Source organism: Scleropages formosus, chromosome 19 (genome assembly GCF_900964775.1).
Source record: "Scleropages formosus chromosome 19, fSclFor1.1, whole genome shotgun sequence".
Classification (NCBI taxonomy): Eukaryota; Metazoa; Chordata; class Actinopteri; order Osteoglossiformes; family Osteoglossidae; genus Scleropages; species Scleropages formosus.
In genome coordinates, this window is record NC_041824.1 from 8,460,202 (window position 1) to 8,477,767 (window position 17,566).

At 44.8% G+C, this 17,566-nt stretch overlaps 1 protein-coding gene across 4 annotated transcripts in view; it reads right to left on the reverse strand.

Moving 5' to 3' along the window:
• Positions 1-9,945: 9,945 nt before the first annotated feature.
• The window catches only part of svila (supervillin a), a 46,725-nt gene continuing 39,104 nt past the window's right edge, over positions 9,946-17,566 (reverse strand). For 3 of the 4 annotated variants that reach the window (XM_018741191.2, XM_018741192.2, XM_018741193.2), the window contains 9 exons: positions 17,322-17,427; positions 15,837-16,044; positions 14,724-14,857; positions 14,122-14,277; positions 13,689-13,832; positions 13,090-13,211; positions 12,633-12,788; positions 11,796-11,816; positions 9,946-10,880 (listed from right to left, as the gene is read on the reverse strand). In XM_018741191.2, the coding sequence (XP_018596707.2) occupies positions 10,794-10,880; positions 11,796-11,816; positions 12,633-12,788; positions 13,090-13,211; positions 13,689-13,832; positions 14,122-14,277; positions 14,724-14,857; positions 15,837-16,044; positions 17,322-17,427 (1,134 nt within the window). In that variant the 3' untranslated portion in view covers positions 9,946-10,793. The remainder of the gene's footprint in view (positions 10,881-11,795; positions 11,817-12,632; positions 12,789-13,089; positions 13,212-13,688; positions 13,833-14,121; positions 14,278-14,723; positions 14,858-15,836; positions 16,045-17,321; positions 17,428-17,566) is intronic. The other variant, XM_018741194.2, reaches the window with a different exon arrangement.

Consider the following 17,566-nt stretch of genomic DNA (forward strand, 5'->3'; position numbering starts at 1 on the left):
TCTGCTTTGGAGAAAAGCATCTGATGAAGAGCAGTAAGGGCACTGATCCATCATGGTAACCTAACAACTGGGTGTAAAGCACATACTTAGTCTGGGAACAAATGGTGACAAACACACAATCTGTACCCTGGTGGTTGTCCTGAAAAACGACCAGAGCAACATATGCGCCTTTTCCTCCTGGGCGGCACTGCTCCACCGTGACCCCGCAGACGAGCGTTTTCTGGGGAAGGGGGTCGATATTCACAGAAATGAACTCGTCCCGCTCTGGAGGACTGCATGGAAACCATGTGCGCACATCTTACCCAAAGCAGGTATTTAGAGAGAAACCTACCAACAACTGGACTGGAAATAGGACTTGGAAAAGCCATTTTTTTTTTGGTGATTTTCCTCTAAAGTGGCTTTCAATGTTAAGGTGACAGTTATTACAAGCTTACAATTATTCACTCAGGTAGGTAATTTTATTGGAAGAATTTTAAGGTAAGTACCTTGTTCAAGGCTACTACAGCTGGAGGCAGGGATCAAACCTACAACCTTTGGATCCAAAGGCAGCAGCGCTAACCACTACGCTACTAGCTGTCCCCTACTCACCCACTGACACTTTTTACTGCAGCAATTTCAGGTAAGTCCCTCGCTCAAGGGCACTACAGCAGGATTTGGGATTCTAACCTGAGACTGCAGAGTACAGAGGCAGTGGCTCTAGCCGCTGCGCCACCTGCTGTCCGCTGCATTTCTGCCGAAGCCAGTAGCCGATGTTTCTCACCTTCATGCAAACAGGGGTGTCACCGATCAGCTTCTTACATGTTTTTAACATTGTGTCAAAAGGTAACTCTCCGCTCGCATTAATTATTACAGACTAATCGTATCTCTGGTGGGCCAGCTATCAGTCAGGACCGCTTTTGGGAGACAACGCCAAGCCTCGCGGTTTCACACAGGGAGGGTGGACTTTGTCCAAAACATTAATATCATTAAATTCCCTGCAAAGGCAGATGTTCGTTGTGATTTTTTTGCATAACAAGTAAATACTGACTCATGTCCCTCGTGGGATCTCACTACGACGAAATAGAGAACTCTTAAAAATCTAGGCCTGTTCGCAGAAACGGCCAAGTTCCGTCAGCGCACCAAGACCCGCCTTGGCAGCGCATGTCGGACAGCTGCGGCGAATTACCGAGACCTGAGTCATTCACTCCGCTTGGTTACGCAGCAGCGCTTTGTTTTTGTTTCTGTGCCTCCGAAGCGCTCTGAAAAAGATCAGAAAAGCGTGTTGCCGAGTCAGCTGTGTCACGCCGGGGCAGACGCTCAGCGGAGTGGATGGCGAGCGGCGAGAGGCCTCTCCTCCGGGACGCGCGGACCAGCTCGGTTGACGTCTTAACGGGAACCGTCATTCTCCGACACAGCGGGGTGGAAACCATCCACCTCTCGTCGAACACGACCACGCGCGGTGCACGAGAGCGCGACGGAAACACGTCTTCGCTCAACTACATTAACATTTATCTCATGCTTTTCTCCAAACCGACTTACAATGTTAAGCTACTTACATTGTTGACCCATTTATACAGCTGGGTAATTTTACTAGAGTAATTTCAGGTAAGTACCTTGCTCAAGGGTACTGCAGCCAGAGGTGAGATTCAAACCTGCAACCTTTGGGGCCAAAGTGCAGCAGCTCTCCTCAGCTGTCCTCACTAACCATTAAAACTAAAGTAAAACTGTTCTGTAATAACTCGTGATTTAATAAAGGGAAGAGAAATGAGTCCCAACAAACAATACTTGCCACAGTACTGTTACCATGAATGGCCAGTACCATGTGGTTAGAGGTGCTGATTTTCAAAGGACCCAGGTTCTTTTATCCAAAGTGACTTAACAGTGATTTACCTCCTGCTGTAGTACCCTTGGTGTGTGTACTTATCCTGAGACGGTAAAAAATGACTTACAGTGCTTTAAATAAGTAAATCACTGTAAGTCACTTTGGATAAAAATCAGTTAAATTCATTAAATGTAAATGTGAGTCTAGGATGAACACTGAGGAGGCCCGGGACTGTAGGGAATTGCACGTGCGCGTTGGGGTTGTGGCTTCGGGGAACGAGAGCCGGTATTGTAGCCAGCTGGCACGCGGTTAGATCTGGGACCTGGTGCCACACACACTCCAGCAAGGTGGCCTGCTTCAACTCCTGGCTGGAGGTGTGGGGACTCTCCAAAAACTCTTGAACCCAGATTGACTCAGAGCGCCTACGTGGCAAACGTGAAAACGCACACAAGGGCAAACTTCTCATTCGCGGGGAAAGATGGGCGACGCTGACTGGGAGCGACGATTAGAAGGGATTTATGTTGTGTGTTAGGTGCTGCGATTAGTGCAACACCTCATCAGCACGATTCCACAAACGACACGAACATCTGGCGAGCGACGGATATTCAAAAATCAGCGTTTACATGCCGTACTCATAAAGGGAGTGCAGGATATACTGCTGCTCAGTGCGCCACACTGCCATCCTGCACAGAACTGCATCCTCCATCCAAAGATTGTTTCTCTATTGGAAACAGCTGTAGCTTCTGCATCCAGGACAGTGGAGAACAGACTGCACATCAACTTCAATTTGGAAAAAAGTTATAATATAGTTCATCATAGGGATAGCTGGCAGAGTAGTGGTTAGAACTGGTGCCTTTGGACCAAAAAAGTCACAGGTTCGAATCCCTGCCTCCAACTGTAATACCCTTAAGCAAGGTACTTACCCTAGATTGCTCCAGTAAAATTATCCAGCTGTGTAAATAACTAAAGCAGCTTAATATTGCAAGTCAATTTGAACAAAAGTGTCAGTTAATGTAAATTTCATTTGATTTTTATTTCAGGTATAGATCTTGGAGGGAAGGGGTTTATTGGACAGAGCAATATTCCCTTGTGTGGTATTTTATTGTTCTCAGAGATGTACAGTACATCAGTTTGGAGAAAAGCATCTCTTTTTATATAAATATAAATTTCAGGAACTGGCAACATCCAGCCGTCAAATGAACACTCCGTGGTACTTTACCCTCTATGGTTACTGTGATGGATTGCGCACCAGCGGTTCCCAAATGATTTTCATCGTGACCCTAAACACTGGTATATGTAGCATTACTGACTGGTCATTATAACATACTGTCCTTAGTCATATAGTTCTACCGAGTTAATTACCAACGCAGTGATTTTCAAAGACTTTTTAAAATTGAATATTAAAATTTTACATGAAAATGAGAATATTATGTAAAATTTTCTCTGCATTTACGATGGTACTGCTTCATTTTGTGGGATGGACTCATTCAAAGTATCCGGATGCCACACACATACGGGCAGGCCTGATGCGTGCAAACGCCACTTTTTAGACAGAAATCCACCTGCCAGATTAAACAGGCCAGGAAGCACAACGGCTGCTCTGCCACAAAGCGAATCCTTGGGGGATCTCAGCTGCTTTGCTAGAATAGCAGCAAAAATCTGGGTTAATAAGTAGCGCTTACCTCCGAGTACAAAGGGCTGCAAAGCGATGCTGGGCCAACGTTTTATCCCCCATAAATCACTCCGGCTCGGGGCTTTCGAAGTGGCGCTTGCACTTTTTGGACAGGAAAGGTCTGCTTGGGGCATCTTCATTGCAGGGGGAACCAACAAATCTTTGCGTGACACGCTGATAGAATGAAGAATTGGACACCTGCTCAGCACACACCTGTTTACCACTAACTGTTGAAAACAAGTGTTTTTTGTCCTCTCTTTGAGAATCCTGGAGAACGGAGGATGTTGATGGGGACAGGGAGCACCGGGGCTCCACGGCGTGACTTTAACCCACCTGCCAGAGGTGCAAAGTGGTGCCAACCAGCCTTGAAGTCTGCTGACCACACTGTACCTCATTACTGCTACAAGCACTGACAACACATGGAGCGCTAAGGGAAAGGGGTGCCGGAGATCACGGTTCCTGTGCTGCGGGCATATATCCTGGTGATTATATACCGATACCTGAATTATACTGCACGTCTGGACATGGTAGCCCCCACCTTGAGGGTTAGTCATCCAAAGGATGAAAGTTGGAGTGCAAGGCCAAGCCAGCTGGTGAACAGCAGAGTGGCCCGTTTTCCAACAGCTCCATTGCACCTTCCAGGCCTTTTTGCCTGCAGTACAAGAACCTACAAATGCAGGGCTACGTTACATTACTTATGGAGTGATGCATTCTATACACCGGAAGTGGACAACCAATTTTTTTCTAGTCCAATTCTGTGGCCAGGCAACCACAGTTTTGGACACGCTATTCCTTGACATATCTGAGAACTTGGACAACATCCAAAGTCAAAAATAAACACGATGCTTGAAATTGAAGATGTCCATTTTGCAGGTGTCACGTATATCCTTGTCGGGGGAAAAAAGGGACGACAAATAATTTTGCCTGTATTAGCAGCTAATTACATCAATTAGTGATCAACTGAACTATTTCACTCTATGAAAAAGTTTGCTTGTATTTTATATTGCAGGTTGTTTTTTTGATAACCAATGCACATTTTTATGGGTCATCTTGCCATGGTACAGCAAACAAAATGTGAAATCTACAAAAAAGTGCATCATCCATAGAAAAAACCTGAAATATTAGTCGGATCACATAAATGAACCTGGCCACATATTTTATGAATGAGACGCCAACTGATGCTATACACAGAATGTATAGGACTGTGAGTGCAGCGGCACAACCCCACCCCCCTTCAGCACCTACCAAAACCCACCTCCCACCCTCTTGGCGCTAGTATGAGCCTTGACGTCATTCCGCAGGCTCGTTGCTCGCAGCACATGCGATTCGTTGCATAACCTAATCGCACAGCGTGGATGAATGCTGCTGGAAAGCAGTGTCACATCTACGCATCACACACCCACACAGCTCACATGCCCACAAATGAAGAGGCTTTAAGAGAGCGCTGCACACCGCTGCAAAAAGGGAGCTAGGGTGGGAGGGTTCCGAAAAATACAGCAGAATCACGAGATGAGCCGAGCAGGAGCAGCAGCGCCCACAGGTGACCTTTACCTATAGGACAAGGAGGGGACGCTGGGGTGTCTTGCGATAGGACACGCTGCATGACACAAACCCCACAGGTAGGAAGTGACAAGCCTAGCACAGGATGGCTGAAGAAAGAAGAGTCTTGATGGCTCTATGATTGCATTGACCCTACCTCAGAAAAGACCACCAGGGGCTGGAGTAGGTAGGAGTGCAGACCACCGTTGTTCATGTTACAAAAGGAAAAAAAGAAAAAGGAAAAAAAAAAAGGAAGCCTGTTTCCTGCTCTCCAAATAGCACAGTGTAGGCGGTAATGCTCCGTTCATCAGAAAATGCTGGCAAAGGAACCCAAATCTGCGTTTAGGGCAGCATTTCTCTACAGCGATGGCCACTTGATGCCAGGTTTAATTTAGTATGAATGATCATTTGGGCAGCGGAGGGGGGGGCTTCTTTCCTGGGCGGTTTTGACTGATAGGGGAGGAGAGGGCCATCGCTCCTCCTTGCAGATATGACATAATGGTGCTTAGAGTTGCATGTCCATCTCAGCCATTAAAAGTCGATGGATGGATCTGTGAAATTCAAGAGCGCAGCCGCCACCAACCTCTTCCGTGAAGCACGGACAAACTCCGGTGACAGTCCCATCCCTCCTGGAGAACATGACGAGATGGAGAGCGCGATCGAGAGCTCAACATTTTAACCCCCGGAGCAGATGTGATACCCTGGGCCGGATATGTATTAGCTGAGGAAAGGTACATGGGAGGAAAGCAGTAACGGCAATCTGATGAGGCAGGAAAAAGATGAGGCTTGGGAGAGGTTAAAAGGCATAGCAAAGAGCAACGGGACCGCAACCAAAAGGATGGGGGGAGATCTGGGGCCTCAGTCGCTGAGCACTATGATCCAGCGCAACAGACTCGGACCCACTGGCTGCGACACGCGAGGTCAGCAGGCCAGAAGATCCGAGCTTCAGCAGGCCGCCTGCACCAATATCCTTCACCGTGGCGTTTTCTTTTTCAAAACCCAGCGCAACCCGAGGGGTAGAGAGTAAAACTCAGCTTTGTTACCAACTGTGCATGAAAGTTGACAGCTAAGCAAACCTCAGCAACACCGCTTCAGTTATGTTTCAAGATGAAGCCGATCGTCAGAAGGGGATTCAGGGTAGAAAGCGAGTGCTGGTTTAGCCAGGTGCTGAAGATGCAACTGTGACATGGCACAAACTACAGTGTTTTACAGCTTAGCGTTGCTCTCCTGTCAAGACACATTTAGAGGGATAAGTAAGGAAAACACTCAGACCACAGGGGTGCAAAAAAAAATAATAAAAAAAAAATGCTGCCATTGCCCGGTTAATGGCAGGGTTGAGAACAAACCGGCTACCGGCTTCTGCACTTCTTTGCGCAGCTGGGGGTTATGACTTACCTCACAGTCCGGAAATGGCAATACATACTTATTTTAGTAGAAATTTGTTGAAATAACAAATCACGCTTATTTCCCCCATGCACACGAGTTGCAAAAACAAATGGAATATTTTAAAATGATGCACAAGTTCAGACACGGACGTGAGCATTGACAAATGTCGCACGTTCAGGTGCGCCGTCGCTAAAGCGAACGTTAGCAAACGTGTTCAAGCGGCCATTGTTCAGCACCATGCTGAACGACGCTCAGGAACCATTCACGCTCTACTATTCCTACAGCGCTGCCCAGAGGAGAACTTCTGTCGGTTTGCAAATCATTTTTATTATGAATTCCTGGAGGGAATACTTAATCCGTCAGAACCCTTGCTGTACCGGACCACACCTGTTACACCCTTCTGCTGGAATGAGGAGCTCTCAGCAGAACCTTCTTTCATCCATCAGCATGGCCTTACATTAGGCAGCGTAAACCAATGATTGCATGAAATACTACATAATGTAAAATTATAACTAGTTGAAAACTAAGGAAAAAGGATCAGTAAGAATCTCCTTGGAACTGGACAGGAGAATTCAGGGCAAAAAACCACACGTATTAATAAAATCTTAAATTTATATTCATCTGCCTCCGGCAATTCAACTGATAAACATATAAATTAGTTTAAAGTCCGCCCACCACCCCAGAAAAGCAGCGAGGCTTTAAAATATCAAGGGTGTACCTTAGTTTATTAAGCTTCAAGGCAGGTTACACGCACAGCTTTTAAAATGTTTTGAATAATGGTTCATGCTTCAGGCATATCTGACCTTTAAAGGGCACGTAAACAAGAGGAGAAGAATCCGAGGCCGTCTGGCGCGTCGCGGTGCCGAGCCGGCGATGGGGGGCAGCTCTGGGTAATGAAGCTCTCGGACCTCGGTGCGATGAAGCTCTGTCAACCAGTCCAGCTCCGTCGCTTCGTGAGCGGAAGCGCCGAACGCACCCGGGAACGACCTCGTGTACGGCTTGAGCCCTGCGCCACTCGAACCGCACCAGGTACTGCTGGGAAATGGCTACCGAGTTTCAAAGCAGTAATGTTTTGGGAACAGTCAGCCTGCGAAGTATTTCAGCTTCGACTCAGACTAGTTTTCACCTCTCATTTTCAGAGCTCATGATGCAATCACTTGGAACGTTTCTGCAACAAGAAACAAAGCTCCTGGTAGTATGATGCTTCGGATCTGAAGGCTACAGGTTCAAATCCCACCTATTGCGATAGTGTCTTTGAGCAAGGTACTACACCTAAAACTACTTCAGTAAAAATACCCAGCTGTATCAATGAGTAAATCATTGTAAGCAACTTAACATTGTAAGTAATCTGAGAAAGGTGTCAGCTAAATGAATTGATGTAAATGCTGGAAGTAACGAAATGTGATGTCGCCCTCGCTGGAGGCTAGCAGAGACGAGGTACACACTGTTGCACTGTCAGACATTGTGCCAGTCCATGCCATGCAAGGACCACCCCCAGTGGCACCAACAACCACTGCGGAACCTCACAGCAAGGACCAGCAGAAAAGCGGCCCCCCGGTCCTGCTCTGATCTACATGAGGAATGACAGGACAGGAGATCAGCTCCTCGCCAGCGAGCCGTAGCAGGGCCTGCCCCCAACGCTGCATCGCCGCAGACGTGCTTGTTCTCCCCTCGTCATCACTCCCCGCACACAGCCACGGCTCCCAGTCACACGTGAGGAGCAACCCTGTGCAGGAATTCTTCGCTTCCTCCTTTGAACTCACGCAGGCTGCAGTTAGCAGTAATTGCTGCAGCATGGAGCTGGGCTCTGATCCACATCCCAGCCTGCTGCCGTCCACGTATGGTAGACAGAGCACTCAACTGCTTAATTCAATAATTCAAATTGTATTTACAGTTGTCTTTTTTGAAATGGGGGAAGAAAAAGTTTGGTACACTACAGTATTTCATATGGTCCTTGGCTCTGGACCCAACCTACAGTAACGTTACAAAGGGTCGCTACAATATGATACTGTTTTAATACTACTGTTAACAGAAAAAACAGCGTGTAGAGAAACGCAAACAAATTCTCACACACTAAAGTCGACATCACGTGCACAATCCAAACAGCGGCAATGATTACCGAGGTGCCGCTTAGCTGTCGGGAAAGCAAGTGAAAACCAAATTTGGTCCTCAAATACAAGGTAAGGCCTCATACGCCAAAGCAGGGGTACTAAATGAAACTTACAAGTCAATTTCTTGTTAACCAAATGGGTGTACCTCAAGGTATGACTATATATGGATGTACAAGTATCAATACAGAGCTACTAATGTACTGAACCATCTTACCCATGTAAGAATTAAAAATAAACTGCAACATACACAAGCACACTGAACCAGTGTAATAAGAGTAATGTGTGATCATTAATTTTGTGCAATATTAAATTGCACATAAACCTCAGCCAGCAGAGCAGCCTTCATTAACATCTCATAAACAGAACTCTCAGTGGCAGAGAGGAACATCTATGCACCCCAGTATATCTCAGGAAACATGTTTGCACAGTACTGGGGAAGGGAGAGAAACACACACAGTGTGCACTTTACAGGGCCTTGGGAGAGGAAAAGAAAAGAGAACTTGGACCGCCCCCTGCTGGACATGATTTAAAAGCCCCACAAAAAAGAAAAAAAGAAGCAGCTGTTTACTTACAGCAGGCATGGCATGGCAGTGACACCCAGTGAAAGTACCTGTCTTTAAAGGTAACAAGTTTCCAAGTTGCTTTTGCACCTAGTAATAGATTTATTCCTGGAACAGTACGAGGAAACTTCCTACAAAAACTTAAGACTGCAAACCACAACCATTGCATTGTTGTACAGACTGATGAGATGATCTTGGGTCCAAGGCAAGAAAACCCTTTCCATATCTTACTTTAGACTTCAGATTTAGGACAATATATACTTAATGGAAAATTAGCATGAAGACAACTGACATTGCAATAGCAATAGTAATGTTGTTGCTGGACAGTGCTTTATAATTATGCATTTATTTTCCTCTCAAAGCTAAGTTTGAGGGCTTTATGAACCTATTTTCACTTTAATATGGTTGACGATCTCCTGTAATCTTAAAGGGTTTGCCAAGATGTTTAATTTTTGCACCTCCAGAGGATTTCTTACAAATAATGATGGTTAGAAAGTAATTTGAGCATGAAAATAAAAACGTGGATGCACGTCAAACCCGTCAGCAGTTGAGTGCTGTACATAATATTAAGGCCTGACGTGCCGACAGCACACCTCGATAGCAATATGCCGATAGCACAGCTTGGACTAAACTGACAAAGTTCTAACTTCCAGAACTAAGCAATTTCAGTCTTTCAGCTTGAGACATGAATTTTACAGGAATGTGTGGACACTTGATAAAATGGCTGCTGACAGCCATGCTTGTAAACAACAAACTTACCCATCTTGAAATCAAAAAAATAAATCCTCAATCTCATGTCAGAAACATTTCATGTGCTTACCACTGCATGCAATTGGGAAGGTAAATAAGTCCAAAACAAACAATTACATTGTTCAGTGTTTATTTAATTTTTTGAATTCTTTATATCACAAAGAAAGGCCTCAAAATTCAGACTTTCTGTATATAAACTGTACACAAAAAGCAAGGCACTATACATTGCTTTTATATAGAAACTTTTCCTTAGCAGATACACACTATTAAATACAATTTCTTTGATTCAAGAATCTGAGAGGAAAGAGGGGACTTGTGGAAACCCACTTCAGGGTGCAGGAAATGGCACGCACCACACATGGCAACAGCAGCTCCTCCTCACCACTCTGATGTCTTGTCTACTACTTAACATACCATAACCGTTCAAGGAAGTGTACATACTCTTCACGGAATACTGTGTTTTAATGTAAGGCATTTATAAAATACAAGTTACACAGAATGACTGAACACGCCGAAAGCATCACCTTCAAGAGAGGTGCAGTGCAGTGCAGTCAGCAGGCAGCAGTGGCTCTGGGATGTGCAGTGTGGCTGGTGATGTAAGTGCATGTGAGGTACCACAGTATGCCTATAAAACCAAACTCAAAAATGCCCATTTTGGAGGTGGGGGGGGGGGGGACAAAGCATTCTCTCTCTCAAACACTGCCAAATGAAAAGTGGGAAATAAAGGGGGGGGGGGGGGGGGGGTGGAGGTCACAGAAGAGCTACAAGAGGCTGGCAGACCTCCAGGAGTCTAGGAATCAGTTCCTCAAACCCTCAACTTCCCAACCCTCCTCACACCGAGGCCAGATTGAGTTTCTGCCCCGAGTCAACATTTGAGAAATGGAAGGAGAGGGATAAAAGTGTTCAGTGGCAGAGGGGGTCCAAAGAACCCCTAGCAACAGTAACAGGGGCTGAACATAGGCCTGCCCCTCCTCTTAAAACAATCCTTTAGCCTTCTTCACTTTCACCTGCTTCCAAGCTGGCAGGTTCTCGAAAATGTCCCTCGTCATCTCCAACGCTTTCTGTGAACAGAAATGGGATTGTTTAACAGCACTCGGTGTCAAAAGAACCAGCTACACTCGACCAAGGCAACCCAAAATGGTCTCTCATGCTCTTAATTCACCCAGTAATTATTAATTTCCCCAATTTACACTGGAAAATGCTAAATTTGCTCATTTATCAAGATTCATTCGACACACAGGAAAACATACAACACACGACCCATAATACTGATCTAATGTTTAAGGAGTCAAACGAAATCAGCACACTGTCACTTATTTCAGTGACTCCGAGAAATCAATTCAGACCCTAACAAAGCTTTCACTACACATAGCACAGAATCAGGAAAAATAGTGAAAAACAAACAGCTGGCAGCATAATGGTTTGGAGCTACTGCCTTTGGACCCAAAGGTCACAGGTTTGAGCCTCACCTCTGGCTGTAGAACCCTTGAGCAAGGTACTTACCCTAAATTGCTCAGGTAAAATTACCCAGCTGTATAAATGGGTAAATTGTAACCTCAACACTAAGTCATTTTGGAGAAAAGCATCAGCAAAATGAATAAATGTAAAAGTAAAAAATTACTGGAAAGGAACTACAAATTACAGGTCGTGAAATCAACATCATGCAGAAATAAAACTTGATTGTGGAAGATTCCTGTCAAATCAAAAGCAAACCGAAACACCTCACACATCACGGTCAATGTTTTCAAAATAACGCTAGCATTAAAGTATGGTAAATCCAAGAAACCTTAAAACCCATGCAAAAGAAACTCGGGTGATATTGGTCAGATGGATCCACACCTTGAGAGGTTAAAGACAGTGCAGGTGAGCAAAGGAAGAGAAAGTATCAGGTTACAGGCAATGGGAATTATGAGTGATGAAGCCCATGATTATGAAGTCAAATGTGGGGCCACCAGTGCTCACAGTATGGAACTCACCTTCCCAGAAGCCCCTACACCCTGAAAGGTGAAGTGAACAGTTAAGCTTGGCCGAACCAAAAAAACACAAACCCCCCTCCCTCGACCTGGCACTGCCCCTCATGCACATACATTCATGTGGTTATGTATAAAAGGAATATTGATCACTGGGAACTTAGTTCAATGACAAGGGAGAAAAAAAACTGCACACCACAGTTAGATGAAATCCTCAGTTGAATTTGTTTTTACACTCAGTGGGATGGAAAGCATTCCAGCATTCCACTTCCCACTGTCTAACCCAACGGATGGACAGACAGAGGCCACAGAAATGAGACATTCACACCCATCCCGGAATGCTTGAATCCCCATATCAAGTTTTACAGCAAGGCTTGGTTTATCGCAACTACGAATGCCCTTCACCTTGCACAGGTACAGTGCCTTTAAGTCACTGCCATCACACACCCAAAACTCCAGTCTGCCATCTCATGGAGATGTCTCAGGCCACCACTGAGCAGTACACAGTTTTGAAACCAGTACACGCAGTCATATCTCATTTCATACTGGCTGGGTTATTGTGTGCAAGGAGCCCATGATACCACTGGGCAGTTGAGGTGCACAAGCAATGAAGCAACACTAATACATTGAAACCACAAGTCAAACCTGTTCATTAAAGCCAAATAACTTCAAGTGGGTCACTGAAATTCACAATGCTAGTAAGGATTCAGTGCCACTACACAACATTGATGCTGAATAAATTAGCTGATGAAAACTTGTACACATATTGACTGTGGGGGGAGCAATATGATCATGTTAAAAGTAGGGTTCTGAACAAAGGGTGTAACAGGGGCCTGATCTCACCTCGAAATCCTCATCTGCAAGATAATGCTCCAGGTGGAGAGGGTCCACACCCTCGGGGAGAGGGCGTGCCTGCAGCTCCTCCAGCGGGTAGGTGGCCTTGCACAGCCTGGCCAGGACATCCTCCACTAGGATGATCTGATGGCACACCTCCGCCTCCTGGTGGCACACCACACATGTAACAGTTACTGTTGAGTGGACATGACTGCACTGCATGCTTCCGGTCAGACTTACTCAGTGATAAATGAATTGTGGTACTGCCAAAGTATCAGTGCTTGGAGAAAACTACTGTAGATACTACATTCTCAGAAGGTGGAGGTCATGAAAATTTCAAAAAACTTGGACATTCCTGATGCTTCAAGAACAAGGGGTCCATATTTATGCCACATATGAACTGCTCTGTGGGACATGAAAGGAGCAAGCGATGCTGTGGATTGGCAGGTCAGCAGACAGCGCTCACCTGCTCAGTGATCTCTGCGATATCCTGCCGGTGTTCCCAGCTTGGAAACATGTTGGTGAAGGTCAGGGGCTCCAGGCCTGCATGGATCAGATATGCCTTTGGGGGCTTCTTCTCATTTTTCTCTGAACATGTCATGGGTGGACAAAGATGTGTTAGTGACTTTTTAAAAATGTCACTTCTCTCTTTATACACTTAACATAAATGAGCCTGATAATTTGCTTTTAGAAAGAGTCCTGCTGTGTCTCTATACAGAGAGATAAATAATCCTGTGATCATATCAACTGACCGCACCCTTCAGAATCAGAATGAGGTTTTATTTGCCAAGTGTGCTGACGCACACAAGGAATTTGCTTTGGTGCTCTCAGTATTAGACAAGACAGATAGCTGACAAAGAATAAATAGCATATTTACAGAGTAAAAAGAATAAATACAAAAAAATGCTTTATATTCCATACCAATGAGGTCATTTTCAAAAAAACTTAAGACCTGCTGCCATAAGGCACTGCAGTATTTACAATTTATCAGCACATGGTGGACAGTGTTAGAACTTACTTTGCCACATAACATGCTATACAGTGAATCTCATGTTGTTCTGTTACCTCTGCAGAACTGCAGCACAGTCTCCATTGCACACTTCCTGTCTGCATCCCATCGAATGCGAGCAGAGCCAGTGCCTTGGGCATCCTGGGGCCACCAGCCCTGCCACAGGTAAACCTCGTGGTGGTTGTCTACTAAGAACAGCGCTGTTGCATGGGAGAGGAGATGTTACAGCACAGCTTATGGGTGAAAAGGTATGAGCACACCTTTTTACATTTTATACTGGACCAAGCTCCTGGTATATGCCCTGCACATATTTTGCTGAAAGACTGACTGTCATTAAGTTAATCATTACTGTACCAGTGCTTTTACCCAAACAATTTAACTCAAGTACTTCAAGCAACAGTTACTACAGGAGGGCTCTTCCTGAGAGTGGACATCGCCAGGGAACACAACCCTACACAAAATGCAACAGTAACAGTATGTATTGTTTACCTGGCTGGCTGGCATTGTACAGGTCTTCCTGCAGGAAGGGCAGAGCACTGACCAGCCCTGGGACCCTGGATGGATAGAAGAACTCTGTGGCAGCAAACTCTCCCGAAGAGCTGCTCAGTTGGAAGAGTCGTGGTATGAAGTTGAACTTCCCAGGATCTGAAACCAGAGGTTAAAGGTACAGACTGGTCACCAGAACTATTCACCTAGCAGACAACCTACAACTGTGCCATACCCATGAAGGTTAAAACACTGTTCCCGATCTTCGCTCTCAGATGCTTTCACTACAACTTGCATCCTTTGGCCATCTGCTTATAAAGTCCTTCATTAACGTGTGACAATTAAAAAGAAAAATCAGATAAACTCAAAAGTATGCCATGGAACACGGTTACTTAATCTACGAAACATTAACATCCCATTTACATTTTCTGCAATGCAGCATAAAATGATCCTTAGCCTGAAACACAATTTGTGAACTGAAGTTGGGAAATGTGTACATACTGTCTAATTTTCATTAAATGAGGGATAGACAAAAAAGGGTGAGCAAACCATACAACTATCAAAAGCATCAAATAGCCATTTACATGTAGCTCAGGTTCGCATACCTTGCAGCATGCAGTCATATGCTTTCCTGTCCCTCCTCCCTATGGCTTCCCAGAAGCCCACAGGCTCCACCCCCTCATCACACTCATTTATGGTCACTTTACTGCTGCTGTGTAGTCCCGCCTCCAGTGGACAGCTGCAGAAGAGTCATTCCCAGTCAGCCATTACATTTCAAGCATTAAAGAAAAAGTTGTACAATAATAACTCTAGGCAAATAAGCAACAAATAAGAGCCTCTGTTCATCAGCAACTGCAAAAGGAAAAGGGAAAAAAAAAAGTTTTTGGGTCCAACCACTGAAAGTGAGTTTAACTTTTATCCAAAAATCCAAGTAACTTTTACAGCAATGTAACAACCAATAAAATTTGCTTTTAGGTTTGGTAATCTTAAACACTGCTGTATTAAAAAATTCTAAGACTTTTGAAACTTAATTTAAAATTACTGAAAATTAAAATATCTCCACAACCTAACACCATTTGCTAACAAATTCATCCTATAAGCATGTGTAATGTTTGTCACATTCCGGCCACTTTCAAATTTATCACCTACACAATCAATTACTACAGACATTGCTCAACTTATTTATGGGTCAGGTTCTGTAAAAGTCTTATAATATGCTGTTGGAACTTTAGTAATTTTCAGATGTTAAAACCTGTTTAAAATAAAGGTGACGTTCTCTTCACAAAGTTATTCACTGCTGATTATTAATAGGTTAATCCCTTAAACTAGCTACATTTGTCATATTATTGAGCTGGGAAAAAAGCTTACATTTATTTAGCAGACTTTTCTCCAAAGTGACTTCTAATGAACTCTATGTAGTGTCATCAGGCCACACACCTTATTCACCAAGGTGACTTGCACTGCTATCAAACCAACCACTGTAGAATTGAACTAAATTAATGCACAGAATTGCTTGCTGCTTCCTCTGTGCTGGTAGTCAAGTGTTTGTCTTGTATAAATCTGTTTTGGTGAATGGTTGTACAGTATCACAACTTCTGATTCAGAAAACAAGAATGCATCAAGAAGTTAAGCTTTAAATCATAAGTTTCTTCACAGGCCTCTCCTGTACTACAACAATGGGTATAGACGGCACTGAAGGTGTTCCTGGGTCCACTCACTGCTCTTTTATCTGGCAGGCAGCAGTGCGGCCCACGTCACGTGTGTGTGGCTGTGCCTTACAGCCATGCCACAGGTAGATGGTGGCGCGGTTGACACTCAGCAGGATCATGGAGGCCCGTGAGCGCAGGCTGCTGCAGTGGCATGCCACTTCAAGCAGATGTCCCTCCATAGATACCTCCCCTCGCACACAGTAGAGACGCCACTCATCTGGAGAAGGGAACAAGAAGAAGAAAGCAGGATCACCAGCAGAGTTTCAGACAATACTACCTGGACATGGCCACGCAACTCAACGCCACTGACTGGAAACAAAGCAGTTGCTTCATAACACCATTCGGCCAATTACCACAACCCTCTTAGGGGCAGCAGGGAGTATAGTGATTAGTTACCTCTGGACTCAGAGGTCACAGGTTCATATCACCTCTTTCTGTAACACCCCTGAGCAAGGTACCTTAAACCACTCTAGCAAAAATTACTCAGCTGCATAAATGGGTAACTAATTCAGCGTAGCTTGATACTGCAAGTCACTTTGGAGAACGAAAAAATCTCAACTGTTAATGCGATCTGGGCAAAAAAACTGGAGACCTGATTTTGTGGTACAACTGCAGTGGAACAGTATAACATACTGACATACCAACTTCCTGTGGAATGGTGCAATGACTGATAAAGAAACTAAAATACCAACAAGCTTGTTGGTATTTTAATGTGCTGATTTGTCAGAACGGGACCAACGTTTTAAATGATATATTTGACAACTTTAAGTATGCGACAGATGGACAAGAAAGAGGCCAAGCAAAATTAAACAGATTCAATGCAAATGGGCAACATGGCGGTACAGCAAGTAATGCTGCCGTCTCACAGGACCTGGCTGGTGTAAGAGAACGTGGGTTCGATCCCCGCTCAGTCTGTGTGGAGTTTGCATGTTCTCCCCGTCTGTGTGGGTTTCCTCCCACAGTCCAAAGACATGCTGTTCAGGTTCCCCCATAGTGTGGGAGTGACACAGAGTATTTCACTGATGTATGGATGAGTGACCCATTGTAAGTAGTGTATCTAGCAGTGTAAGTCACCACGGTGAATAAGGTGTATGGGCTAGTAACACTACATAGTATCCATTATAAGTCGCTTTAGAGAAAAGCATCTGCTAAGTGAACAAACAAATGTAAGTCAAACCTGGCAGGCTAGAGTAGGTCTATCATGAAGCCTGAGACCAGTTTCCTGAAGTGGCAGAAAATGTGTTGTACTGACAGTGCAGGGTAAAGGTTAGGCACAGAAGGCAGAACTGGCTTTGTGTTTACACTGAACATTGCATCAACCAGCCTGGACCTACTCACTAGGACACCACCATAATGCAGCATTTCTGGAAGAAGGGGAGCAGCAGATAGAGTTGTGTTTTCTCATATACCTCATGTCACATACTTCTGCAGTGGATAGCACAGCTGGACTAAGGAGAAGAGTACAGTACTGTTAGAGGTGTTTGGAATACATACTTTGTGTATTCTCCTCCTCCTCTTCTCTTTTCCCAGAGTGTACAATCATTCCACCATTGAAGCACTGCAGGAAACATGGCGGTTCCTTTCCCTGCTGGACTTGAACCTGTTGAGGGAATGTGTTCAGAGCCACAGAAATTAAAACTTTGCAGGTGATACGCTGCACAGTAAGCTCTGTAGTTTAACTACAAGTAACCTCGTATATGCATTCAAAAAAGGGCACTAGATTCCCTTCATACTGTCCG